This window comes from Lontra canadensis, unplaced genomic scaffold, assembly GCF_010015895.1.
Source record: "Lontra canadensis isolate GAN:19392208 unplaced genomic scaffold, GSC_riverotter_1.0 scaffold12, whole genome shotgun sequence".
Classification (NCBI taxonomy): domain Eukaryota; kingdom Metazoa; phylum Chordata; class Mammalia; order Carnivora; family Mustelidae; genus Lontra; species Lontra canadensis.
Genome location: NW_022631006.1, coordinates 25,761,819 through 25,775,851, shown reverse-complemented (window position 1 = coordinate 25,775,851; position 14,033 = coordinate 25,761,819). Strand labels below are relative to the sequence as shown.

Here is a 14,033-nt window from a genome sequence, read left to right as displayed (position 1 = left end):
CAGGGAGGAGCTCCACCATGAAGGGAGGGAAGATGTTACAAACCCAAAACAGAAAGGGGAGCTTCAGGAGGTCTCTGGATTTGTCTTTTATTTGGTCTCATGACTCCATTTCGAAGATGTGGAGAACAAACATAAGGAGGGTGCTGTTGGGGAAGAAGGTAAGCTCACAGGCCAGGGGCAGTAGGGAGGTGGGAGGGGAACAGGGGTTAGGGTACCTCGTTTCCTATCCTGCTCCTACCAGTTCTTTAGCTTTACTTGACTTCAAATGACTTCATTTTTATTTGTTTTAAAGATTTTATTTATTTATTTGAGAGAGAGAGAGAATGAGAGAGAGAGAGAGAGAGAGAGAGAAAGAGAGAGAGAATGAGAAGGGGGAGGGTCAGAGGGAGAAGCAGACTCCCTGTCAAGCAGGAAGCCCGATGCGGGACTCGATCCTGAGACTCCAGGATCATGACCTGAGCCGAAGGCAGTCACTTAACCAACTGAGCCACCCAGGTGCCCCCAAACAGCTTCATTTTTAAAACAAGAATGTTGAAGTAGTTGATTACTAATATTTCTGAAGTTCCATTCAGCTTCCTAGCACTTTGATTCTACCCACATCCTTAAAGAATCCTAAACTCCTTTCTTAGGATGTCGTTCATTTAACAAGTATCTTCTTTGAGGGCTTGTGATGTCCTAATTTCCTCAGATCTCACCATTTGTACCAGACTTCATGTACTAAGTAAAACATCCTTCTGAAACCCTAAAACCCATTTCCACCCATTATCCTACTCACATCTTTATCTATAGTTTACTTACTCTTCCCAGTCCACTGATTTAAACATGTCTTCCACAGAAATAGTTTCTACACACTTACTAACCCTTAGTAATTTTAACTTCTTTCTACTTTTCTCAAACAATCATCACATGAAGCTAGTTGAACTACTTAGAAGCTGCAAGCAATTAGTCATTAAAAACAGGCCCAGAACTTGAAGTAAATTGAATAAGAGAAATAGGAGGAGAATCGGGTTGCCTAACACTGCAATTAACCTCACTTGCTTTACTTTTCCCTGGCCTTTCTGGGGTTTTATGAGACTTGGGGGAGGAATTATCTAAACAGAATGATATGGGGGAGGGCTGCAAAGAGTAGAAGTTGGGAGGAGTTTAGGAGGTTTTTCTTTTAGGCCATGTCCAATTTCTGCAAATTGACTTAAACAAGATTGTTAATGGTGATTTCTCTAATCTTACGAGAGCCAAGAAGCTGGGTTTTACTGATGGTTCTCGGGCAACGGGCCTTTTTCGTTGCAATCACTCTTGCAGGTTTATTTCACCAGGTATCAGTTTGTTGGACTGATGTTCTTATTATCATGAAGAACAGTTGCCTTTTGCCTCAGTCTGAGAGGATGGTGAGATGGGAGAAATATGGAGAACTCACTGCTAGTAAATTCTCCACACAAATATGTGTCCAGTTTTCAAGTAGCTGGGTACCAATGGTTTTCTTTCTTTCTTCTTTTTTTCTTTTTTTAAGATTTTATTTATTTGAGAGAGAGTGAGCATGAGCAAGGGGGAGCAGCAGACAGAGGGAGAAGTACGCTCCCTGCTAACCAGGGAGCCCAGTGTGGGACTTGATCCCAGGATCCTGAGATCATGACCAGAGCAGATGCTTAACTGACTGAGCTGCCCCCGTGCTCCTGATTGTTTATAACAAATCAGTTAATGAATAAAGTATATATATTTATAATCGATATCTGATATCCTGAGCTTTAACAATCGGTACCTGTTGTTTTTAACAAATAGTTACAAAGAACATCACAAGGGTCAAATGCTATCTATTTTAACTTAGCTGTCTAATTTGGGCCACTTTATCTGGCCTCTTGCACATGTATAGCTATTATAGGGCTTAAGGCTCTTGAGGTTAGAACTGTCAAGGAGCATGAGTTTCCTGTCCCTTCTAGCTGGACTAAGAATCAGATGGACAGGAGACAGATTAACAGGAGAAAATCAAATTTAATTTTGTACATACAGGGAAGCCAGAAAGATATAATTTCAAAGATGGGCAAAATGAGGTATATATGTTGCCCTAAACTAAGGAGAAGGGGGATAGGGTCTGGGACTCCGAAGGGAAGGAAGGTAATTCACAGGGCAACAAGAGCAGATGTTTGGTAACTAGATGTTTGTCCTGCCATACAGATGGTCACTCAGATAAAATTTATCTCTGGGAATAACCATTATTCTGAGGAAGACCTCCAATTTAGATTCTTCTGTGTGTAGTTAAGGGAGGAGCAAAAGTTTCTCTTGAGGCTGCAAGGTCTCAATTGCCTTCAACACAAAATAACCTTCATGCCACAGTGGCCCATCTTGGGGTGACCTGCCGTTGACCAGTACAAAACAAAAGAGATTCAGGGGAGGTTGCAAAGGAAAAAGTCTTGGCTGGTACTGGTTTTGTGTAGTAGGCATTTAAAAAGTGTGCATCACAGAATAAGACACTGAGATAAATGATGTTCAGAAGAAGTGATTATTTTTCCCCCTGAAAATGTTAAAGCATTAAATCGGTTCATTTTTCAAAACCAATCAACTAAGATCACATTTGTAGGCTTCTTAAAAATCCTAGAAGAGAGGACAGGCAGTAATGTCTCTGATGTTGGCTGTAACAGTGTATTTCTAGATATGTCTCCTGAGGCAAGGGAAATAAAAGCAAAAATAAGCTATTGGGACTATGTCAAAATAAAATGCATCTGCACAGTGAAAGAAACAACAGAACTAAGAGACAACCTACTGAATGGGAGGCGATACTTGCAAATTACATATCCAATAAAGGGTTGATATCCAAAGCATATAAAGCACGGTTACAACTCAACACCCAAGAAAACCAAATAATCTGATTAAAAATGGGCAGAACACATGAACAGGCATTCCTCCAAAGAAAACATACAGATGGCCAACGGACACACAAAAAGAAGCTCAACATCCCTCATCAGCCAGGAAGTGCAAATCAAAAGTACAATGAGATATCACCTCACACCTGTCAGAATGGCTAACATCAACAACACAAGAAACAAGAAGTGTTGGCGGGGATGTGGAGAAAAGAAGTCCTCATGCACTGTTGGTGGGCATGCAAATTGGTGTAATCATTGTAGAAAACAGTACGGAGGTTCCCCCAAAAGTTAAAAATAGAACTGCCTTATAATCTAAGAATTGCACTACAGGGTATTCCTTCCCAAATACAAAAACACTAACTCAAAGGGATACAAGCACTCCTTTGTTTATCACAGCATTATTTACAGTAGCCAAAATATGAAAGCAGCCCTACTGTCCATTGATAGGTTAATGGATAAAGAAGTGGTGTATATATATATATATATATTCATTTCTAAATATATATACTTTATCCATTAATATATATAATTACTATGTATAATAATATGCCTATATATAGATACATATCTATACTATATATAATTATATATATATAAAATTAAATCATATATGTGGTATAGATATTTATCTATAAAATTATATTTGTGATATATACACCACATATATGTGGTCTAACATCTAAACATAAACATTCTGTTATATATAACAGTATTTCTCAGCCATAGAAAAGCATGAAATCCTGCCATTTGCAACAACATGGATAGAGCTAGAGAGTATAATGCTAAACAAAATAAGACAAATACCGTATGATTTCACTCATATGGAATTTAAGGAACAAAATGAATCAACAAAGGAAAGAGAGACACAGACAAAATAAACCAAGAAACAGCCTCTTAACTATAGAGAATAAACTATTGGGGAGGTGGGTAAGAGGATGGGGGGATACAGTGGATGGGGATTAAAGAGTACACTTATCATGATGAAAAATAAAGTAAAATGGTTTTAAAAAATTTGCAGTCTTCTTATTTGAACATTATAGGCCAACATTTTTCAGTTCCTTCGATGACTAGCAATAGTAACGTTTCTCATAGCTCGAGAGAGTCTATAGTCAAAGACGTGTTTGAATTACCATGCTGCTCTTTCTTATCCTCCTATTTAGAGGTCACTTCTTGCTTTCATTCAGAGTTGTTTTAGGTCCACCTCTTGTGAGTCAGACTGAATTTAGAGTGTGAAGTACTTACAGTGTAAGAACAAAGTGTCACCTTTTCCTTGGCGGATTTCCCCTATTAAACTTCATGTTTCACGAACGTAGAGGGCTGGAGTTTCCTTCGTCTGTATATCCCCAGAGCCTCATACACAGTTGGTGCTGAAAAGCGGTGGTTGGATGAATACATCTTTGTAATAGAATTATGCTTCATAAATGGAGGAGAATTGTATGGGGAGAGCCTCTTACTGTGTCACAGAATCCTTTCACAGACTCCTGTGTCTTTTCTGGGACTAGTACACAAGCCATCTCAGAAACTTATTCTGGAAATCAATAATTAGTTAGGTCCGAGAAAATGGAGCCTTTCAGTTAAAAAGGACAACACAAAATAGGTGTCATGTCTCTTCCCACACTCCTGTGTTAGATGGTCTGTGTAGTTCTTAAGAAGACAGATCTTATGATGTGGTGTGGGGATTCCTTTTCTCCTCTGTCTTGAAGAAGCAGAAGTCTGATTTTTATCAATGGGCATTTCCTCTGGGCAGGAAGCTGTTCTAAGACATAAATGGTGCTGATAAATTTTCTGTGTGTCATGGTAGCCTTTTGATGAAGCGTGCTGTAACGAGTCATCCCAAACCTACTAGCATCAGGAACAAGTGGGAAAGTCTCCATTTGGACTCAAGGCCAAATCAGGGACCCAGAAGTGACGTCTTAACTTTCCCAGAGGGGTTGGTGGGATATTCTAATACGTACTCTTCTGTGTGTGAGGCTTCCTTTTGAAGGCATTGCTAGAAATGTGTTGCAACCAGAATTTCCCAGTCTTACTGCTTTCGGGGGGAACAGGATTCAAGTCTTCGGTGTGCTATTCACAGCTGCTCCTTGATGCGCATCCACTAACAGTGTTGTTTTGCTTGTGGCTACAGCTTTTATTTTGCAGAATAAATTGCTGTTTGTGTTTAATACTTGGGCTCAGTTTTCTTGCAGCTTTGGTCAGAGACCTGGTGATTAGTTTTCAGCCAGTTTGACTGTCCTGATCCAGCGCAGGAACTTGGCCATCACAGGTGCTTGCTAAATGCCTGCTGGCTGGACCAGATTTGAAAAACACTGAGACCTTAAGGTCCGACAGGAAGCTGTCCCAAGAGGCAGCTAGCTATGCTGCTAGGAAACAGCCGCAATTTTTCCACGTCCTTGGTTGCTGTGTTCTCAGCATACAGAGTGTTGGAAACTACCTTGAGCTGATGTTTGGTGGTGATTTCATCCGTCCTGTTCTTGTTTTAGGCAAATTGGGTCTGTGATAGCAACTTGACTGACCGAGACATTTCAGATATTTTGCCCTTTAGGGGAATGTGGCTCCTTGGGGATCTTGGCTGAATCGCTTTGCCTAACAAGGCAGGTTGTGTGTTACCTTGTAGCATGCCAGGTTTCACTTGGTTGGATTGCTGAAGCAGAGAGGGGTGCCCTTCGGACACCAGGAATCCTAAGGAAACCAGGAAGTTAGAGCTGCTGAGCAGAAGCCTGAGGTTGGCACAGAGTGTGTGGAGGGTAATCATTCGGGCAGGCTGGGGCTGTTTACTCTGCGCACCTAAGGCTGGTGGACACTGGGCGTGGTGGGCGTGCTTGCCTAAGTACCTGTTTGTAGAACAGTGAGACAGATGGGCAGAGTAAAACAGCAGTAATCTGAAACCAGTCCTGTTGGTCACCCACTCCCCACCCCCAGCCTTAGCAGCTGAAATCTGCATTCCAGATGAAACCTGCAGGGAAACGGAAGAAAGCATTAAAATAAAAACAAAAACAAAAAACCTTCAAGAGCAGTAATTTACTGCTTTTGGGAGTTCTGGGCATTTTGAGATCATCTATTCCTTTACTTGCATTTCTTTGCTTTGGGTTTTGTAAGTGACGGTTGATCCGTGTGTGCTGCTAGGTTTTTTGGCCGGGATGGAGCACAGGCTTCCGACCAAAATTTAGATGGCAAGAGCGAGCTTCCCAAAAGCGTTTCCGTCAATTTCTGCTGATTCACTTTTGAATTTCTTGGGCTGCTGGGCGAGGAGGGGCGGGAGTTGGGGGGTCAAGGGCTGTCAGGATCTGCTTGCCGGCTCAGGACGTTCTGGAGCCTCCCTTGCTCACCAATGAGGAAGTTGAAAGCTACAGGGAGGCTCTGGGGCGGAGCGCACAGTGAAGTCCTGGGCTGGGATGACTGGGGGCAGGCTGACTTTCCCTACGACAAAAACCCTTTTGTCCGCGGAGATAAATACGGAAGTCCCAGAGGAGCAGCCTCCCCAGTTCGTGTGTAGTAAGGTGTGCAGCCTCTGCTGCTTCTGGGCAGAAAGCTCCACTGGCTTCTCACAGCTGGCCCTGGGCGTTCCATCCTCGCACACACCCCGGAAGGAGGGCCCAGCAAGTGACCTGAAAGAGACCAAACGTGCTTGCTCCGCGGCGGAGAGGCTGCTGGGTCCTGTTGCTCCCTGTCCTGTAAGTTCAGAGCCGATGGTGTGGATAAACTGACGGAGCAGGGAAAAGTGACAGAAGTCAAAACGTGCACGGAGGGCATTGCCCAGACATGGAGGACGCTGGAGACACTCTGAATGGCAGTGATGATGTCTCGGAACCAGAAAAACCTGAAGCCAGACTTGAAGTGGCTCAGTCGATCCTGAGCAAGTTCTCTATGAAAACTTTGTTTGGGTTTACAAGTAAGTTGGACTCTGTGAAGCCCGACGAGGAAGCCGCAGTGCTGAAGGCATTCCACCGTTTACCTCAGCTGGGTGATCCCAGCAAGGGCTCGGAGCAGCAGCCTGAGGCACAGGCTCAGGTTCCACCTGACCTTGGAAATGATAGCAAGACTGCAGGGGTGGAGACTGAGTCAGAGGGAAGTCAGGGAATAGAAGAGGCAGGGATTTCTCTTCCTGGTCAAGAGCCACTTCCCCTCAGTGCTCAGAGTGTGAACAGAGACGATGTCATTTTGGTTCGTGGGACTCTTGTGAACACCACCAGCGATTCCGACTCTGATGATGGTGGCCAGCAGCCAGAAGAGGGGAGCCACGCCAGCCGCCCACAGTCCCCCAGTGTTTTATCTGAGCCATCTCAGGATCCTAAAGAAAAGCCACGAGATTGTGGGGAAAATAGCACCACTGGGGAAAGGGATGATGCAGAGCTCTGTGCAGAAGGGCCTCAAAGGACTCCACCTGAGATAAGTAGCAAACCGCAACCTGACACTGGTGGCCTCCAGACAGAGTGCGGCCCCACGCAAGGACAAGCTGCCGAAGAAAGTTCCCCAGTCCTCCCCGTGGTAACAGACCAGAACGTGAGTGTCGGTGTCACCGAGGATGCCTCGTCTAAAAAAGAAGTCACCGGAGAGAAGTCGTTCCAGCTTCCAGCCTTTTTCAGTGGGCTTCGTGTGCTGAAGAAGGGGGCCACAGGTGAGGGAGGGAAGACCATCACTGAAATTAAACCAAAGGATGGCGACCTGGCTTTACTCAAATTGACACAGCCCGTTCAGAAGTCCTTAGCTCAGGCAGGGCCTCAGACTGTGAAGGCTGGGGAGAAGACAACGGACTCGAAGGCCACTCCCACTCTCCTGGAGCAGCTTTCTCAGCTGTTCGTCCTTGACATGCCCAAAGCAGAGGTGAAGGCAGAAGATCCTGAGCAGCCCAGGAAGGAGGAGATGGGCTGCAGTGCTACCCAGGAGAGCCAGGGCGGCCCCAGCGGAGCCCAGACCCAGGGTGGAGAGGTCAAGCCAAAGCCTCCAGAGACAGCCCTTGAGGCCTTTAAAGCCATATTTGTCCGTCCCCCCAAAAGGGGGACCACAGCTGACACGTCTGAGCTGGAAGCCCTCAAGCGCAAGATGAAGCATGAGAAGGAGTCCCTAAGAGCTGTGTTTGAAAGATCAAGGTCAAGGCCGGGCGATGGCCCCTCTGAGTCCAAAAGCGTATGTAGCATTGGGTTTGGGGTTTTGTTCGTAAGATGCAATGCTGCTCTATTTCTTTTTCAGCTTTCCTGTCAAAGTGAGTCCCAGTTACCTGTTGTTAGTGAATCTTTTCTAGGTGAAAGGGGATTACGATCAAATCGCCCTTGCAAGGAGTATGGAGTTAAACTAGGGAATTCTGTCTTTCTTTTATTTTTCTGGAGGGTCCTAAGAGGGATATACGTAAAGATGTGTGGGCAGAAAGGGGAAACTGTCACTCTGAGTTTAAGCATTAATAGTAGATGTTCTTTTCTTTTTTAAGATTTTATTTATTTATTTGAGAGAGAGAGAACATGAGAGAACACAAGCGGTGGAGAGGGAGAAGCAGGCTGCCTGCTGAGCAGGGAGCCCAAACCGGGGCTCAATCCCAGGACCCTGCAATCATGACCTGAGCTGAAGGCAGACGCTTTACTGACTGAGCCACCCAGGCACCCTGATAGTAGATGTTCTTATAAAAAATAAAGCAGCACGAGGAAGTGATGCTGTAGAGAGAGCCCTCATTTCCTCATCTCTTAGACCTCTGCAAAAACTCTGTTTTAACTTTGAAAGTCTGCCATTTGGCAAAATATGTGTTTGTGATGTGATTAAAATGTTCCATGTTTGTTACAAGGCATCCTGGTCACTGGGTTTAATCATTTAATTCTAACTCACCATTTACTGGTCGGGTGACCTCAATCACCCACAGCCTCCATCCCCTCATCCGGCAAGATGAAGAAAATAACCCTTACTTTACGCAGTAGTCGTGAAGAGAGAGTGAAGTTAGCCCATGGTAACCATCTAATTAGTGAGCTAGTGTTACTATTAAGGAGATTAATTGAGGTAATCTATAAAGACTAGCAAACCCCTGTCCAGTAGATCTTAAATGTTCATAAGAACAATAGAATTTTAGTATCTCCTCAGTCTTGAATTTTCATTCCCCCTTTACAGTTGATCACTTGAAGCAATAAAAATTTAAAAATCTTTTGGAAACATTCTTAGGATGTAGTTGAAAATTGAACACAATATGGCATTCTCCAAGTAGTAAAAATCAGCCCCTATAAAAATGGCTTCAATATGAAGGCCATGTCATTTATTTAAAGAAGAGAAAAAGGAATTGAAATCAGCAATGTTGAGGGCTTAGAGAAATATTTCTTGACCCACATACAGCTGGTGTTTATGGAAAATGCAGAGCTAGTCTTTGTATTATAAAATACCCTGGAGTGGTTTGGGATACATGTATAATCATCCCTATAAATGTACCTATGTACAGTGCATGTATAACTGTATCTTCAGTTCGATGTTGGTGATTTAAAAAAAAGTTATATGATAAATATCATCTATTAATGTTTGTATCATACTTGGCCTTGAGGGTTTTGTTTGTTTTGTTTTGTTTTGTTTTTTTGTTGTTTTTTCCACCCTCACTGATCACTTAACCTTTCTGGAAAAGGGTCCCTCTGTAGGGAGATGTTTCAATTATAGTGAAGGAGCACAACATGCAACTAGCCATTTAAATTAATTTTGGAGTTAGAGGCAGCATGTCTTTAGGGGTTAATTCGCTGTGGCCACATTTCATATAACGTATATTTGTACGTATATAACGTACATTTCATATAACGTGTCCTTTTCTTTACCTGCTTTTTCAACAGCCTGACCACAGCCCTACTGAGCAGGATGATAGGACTCCGGGCAGACTCCAAGCTGTCTGGCCACCCCCAAAGACAAAAGACACAGAAGAAAAAGTGGGATTGAAGTACACTGAAGCAGGTAATGTGAAAAGAAGCCGGGTACCCGTGGAATGAATCCTTCACCGCCATGGCTTTTAGTGCTAGTTCGGTCCTCCCAGAATTTGAGTTTTTGTTTCCCTGCAAAATGTAAGCCTGAAGGTTTTCTTTTTGGTTGCGCTGTTCAAGGGAACATTTGCACAGTTATCATTACTGCATCTCTTCGAGATGAGAGGTGAAGGCCATGGAATGAATGAAGGGCAGCCGGTGTGGAAAGCAGGAGAACCTTTGGGGAGCCAGCAGAGCAGGTAGATTTCACATTCCTCAGGAAGCAGGTGGTGGGCCCTCATATTGTTGGGAGCTGGCAGGGTTGCTCAAAGAGGCCTCATATGTGCCTCCAGAGCTGCAATCCGATTTGTCTCCCTTTGAAAACGCCTTCGAACTCCAGGAACCTCTTGTGGAGTGAATGTACAGAGACTGTATCAGTTACTTTTTCCCTTTGCTGAAACAAAGCTTTACTTAATGCATGGCCAATTTTAAAGCAACCCAACTTTCTGGAAACCTTCCCAGGAACTTTGCTTGAATATATTAAAATGGAATGGGCCATGTAGATATGTTTACTCTAACTGAAAAGTTCACAAGAAATTAAAAAACAAAACAAAACAGGAATTAGAGGACGGTGTATCTTAAATGAATAGATGTGTTTGTGCATCTCTGGTGAAGGGTCTTTGTCTTCTTCCTGAGATTGGAAGATTACCTATGCAGGCTTCTATTTTTTCTGTTTGTCTTAGTGTGTGTGTGTATATGAGGATCCGTCTTTCCATCAGAGAGAAAAACGCTTTCCATTCCTATTCACTGATAGACGTAAATGGATCAAATTATGGGTGGGTTAGTAATTCGTGGTTTTTCTGCAGTATTGTAAGTTACTTCAGTGACTGAGAACACTGATGCATTTTGAGTTGGCAAATGAATCCTCAGTTTACAGCCTGATGGCTTTTTGTCTCCCTTTACCCAACTGCAGATTTCTGACTATCCCCAGATATCAGCTACTCCATAGCATATTTTTTTCTGCAGTGTTTGACTTCTAGAATGAAAAGTATCTTGGCTTTAGTGAAAAAAACTATATATATATATAGATATATATATATATCCGTTCCAGTCTTCTTACCTACAGTTGATTTTTCCTAAATTGTAGTGCTTGTGGTTACAGTCAATGAACCAGCCACCAAATTCTTTGTCATGATCTGGCACAGTTTGCACACTTAAAAGTACTGAAGTTTGCTTTAATGAAAAACCACAATCCTTGTGTGTTTCTTATTCCTAGTTAATAATGGTGCTCCAAGTCCTGTTCCTATCAGTAGATCATGGCAGTCTTCCTTGTCATGATGAGCATTTGCTGAGTAGAGGATTTAACTCAATACCATAAATGGTTTTTCAATCCACTTCAAGTAGTATTTGGGGGGTATTTATATCTCTGCAGAGTTTCCTTAGTCCATTTCCAGAAGCTCAGAGGAACACTGTAGTTGACCTCATCTGTGGCTTTCCCAGTCTTTGCTTGTCATGATCTGTATTCTCAGAGCTTTCTAAGGTCTTGGATGAGATGGGGGGGAGGGCAGGACAGATAACGATAGGGCTGCTGGGTGAGCTGTGATAGCACAGTGATGGAGAGGGCTGACTGTGGTCTGAGGAAGACCTCCAAGTTCCCACAGTGGCAACACTTCCTTACTACACTCCCAGGCTGGTGTTCAATTCCTGAGAGCCTTCTAGGAGCTGCTATCCTCTTGGTGGGTATCAAATAAGAATAAGATGCCACTGTGCCTGAAGTAAACTTATTTTTACCCCATCACTTGATACCAGTTTAGGGTTGCCCTATCATTTATTGCTAATTTTGAGGAAGTTAACACTTTCCTTGTGATTTTCTTAAGCTTTTGTTGAGAAAACTGTTGGTTTATTATTTCAAGCATTTTGTGATATTTCCATTGGTTTCCCTAACTTTAGGGAGACATAGGAAATTTGCCACTTTGAAGAGAGCACAGAGACAGTGAAATTAGTTGAGACCTATTTCGAGGTGTTTGAAGTCTTGGGCTTTTACATCCACGATGCTCTTTATTTTTTCCTAGGGTATACAAGAATCTAGCGTTCATATTTCAAGTGTGTTGTTGGAGTTCTGTATCGGCATTTAAGCTCAGTCCTTGGCAGAGCAGGGAACGAGATTGTCTTTGTCTTCAGGAGTCCCCTGGTGTCCTTGTGCTGCCCTCAGCCACTTCAGATTTGCCACTGCTTGGAGTTTCCATTATACACAGTTTGTCATTCAGCACTTTTTTTTTTTTTTAATTTTTCCCCCTGAGGGCTTACGAGATCACCCAATACTATAAACTCATCTTTTTTGTTTACGGATAAAAAGAAAGCTGATATCAGAGAACCTGTCCCTTTAAACTAAGGCTTCCAATGTTCTCTTAGTCATGTGAGGGTAACTGCCCGCTGCTGCTGGTCCCCACTGCTAAGGAGGCTCTCTGTGCCACTTCCAAAGCATCAGCAGCATCTGTAGTTGCTGACATGGTAACGGCCTTCCTTGACGGGTAAATCCTTTGGCCCTCCAGAGCTTTCAGTGCCATTCTGATCACTCTGTGTTCACATCAAGATAGGAGCTCTTGGGACTTTGGTGATGTGTCAGCTGAGTGAATCACCAGCCCCCATCAGAGCCATCGTGCACAGGACTTGTTGGTGCTGAAGTTGACCTCTTCTCCTCAGTTAAGGGCCCCAGTGTTAATTCACTGAGCCTGAACTTCTCTCCTTAAATGAGAGTGCCTTACTCTCTCCCGTCTCTTGTGCTCTGCTTTCTTACACTCTTATCTGTGCAATTCTGCTTTGTGTTTGGGATGCCTCACAATAATTTGGAGGGAAAAGAGCACTACCCCTCTCCCCAGTCCTGGGGAATGAGATTGGAACAATCCATTTGATAGACCTCATATTCTTCTCAGAATTGTCTTTTCCTTCCCTGGGTGTAGGAGTTGACTCTTGAAACAACCTTGTGAGATGATCTTATTTTTTTAAAGAGGAATCTCTTTCAGTGGCCTTCTCATATCCTTAAATGGTTAATCAACTTTTGTTGAGTCTGGCCTCTTTACTGCTGCAAGACCAGAAACCTCTGGATGCAGTAAACTTGATTAGCTTTTGAAGCTTGGGTAAAGTAAAACTCCATCACAGCAAAGTGAAATGATGTGTCATGAAACATACAAGGGGGTACCTAAGAAAAATGTCTGCCTTTGTACTGATGATGAAGCAATTCGTCTCGTGAGAAGCAGATAACAGGTGGTCTCCCTCTGCTCTTTCTCTTCTGATATGCTATTCTTTACATGGCGAGGTGATACAAGTTTTAGAAACTTGCAAAACGAAACCGGAAGGCACAAGAACCTTGGTATCATAGAATCATTGAATCATAGCATTAACACAGGGTTGAGCTTCTTTTTATCTCTTTATCTTTTTATCTATCAAATGTGAAAAAAATTATCTAAGCCATATTATGTCACTTTTGTTTTCTTTTTGGTTTGTGAAGGATAACTGCACTTAGCCTTATTTTTTTTTTAATTACATATATTAATATACCAACCAGGGTGCTTTCAGGAATCAGGTGACGGACTCAAACTGGCTAATCGGACTGAGAGTTATTTAGAACTCTTTCCAAAGGCGTGGGCAGGGTTTAGGGAAAGCACTCAGCTGGAGCAACATCTGGATCTACAGACAGAAACTTTGAAAGCCCTAGACTTAAGGGGCAAGGGTAGGAAAAGCCACTGGGGAAACCCAGAATTTCAGAGGAAGGCTGAGTTGTATAGTGAGGGCCTCCCAGCAGGAGTTGTGGCCCTCAGTAGAGGGATGCAGTCGATCCTGACAGGAAAGGAGCTGGGAAATAAATAGTCTGATTCTCTTCTTTGTCTTGTCTCCCACCATCACTCCCATGGCCAAATCCAAAGACAAGTCCAAGGACTGGGAGCCATTCTCTGCCATTCCATTAGGACAATAGGGCCCCAAAAGGGAAAGGGTAGATCTGGATTAGCAAACCCAGGATACCCAGCACAGTTACACTCGCAGCAGACTCCATGTCAACGAGGGGCGTATGTCTCTCAGTCTGCAAAGAGGATTGGCGTGCATTTAATTCCATCACACCTGACCACACAGGCTTTAACGCAATGGCGTGAGAAAAAGGCCTGTCTTTTATCCTGTGGGAGTTTTATGTCTTCTGCTTTAATGGGTTCATAGGAAATATAGTGGCCATCATTCAGAGCCTTGCTCTGTGAATACCTTTGTCACCTTAATATAG

The 14,033-nt window shown here is 43.3% G+C and overlaps 1 protein-coding gene across 5 annotated transcripts in view; it reads left to right on the top strand.

The window, feature by feature from the left end:
- FMN1 (formin 1) overlaps positions 1–14,033 on the top strand; it is a 406,533-nt gene that overhangs the window by 126,821 nt on the left and 265,679 nt on the right. For 4 of the 5 annotated variants that reach the window (XM_032856919.1, XM_032856917.1, XM_032856916.1 and 1 more), the window contains one exon: positions 9,641–9,758. In XM_032856919.1, coding sequence (XP_032712810.1) covers positions 9,641–9,758 — 118 coding nt within the window. Of the gene's footprint in view, positions 1–6,250; positions 7,980–9,640; positions 9,759–14,033 lie in introns of those variants that run through there. The other variant, XM_032856915.1, reaches the window with a different exon arrangement.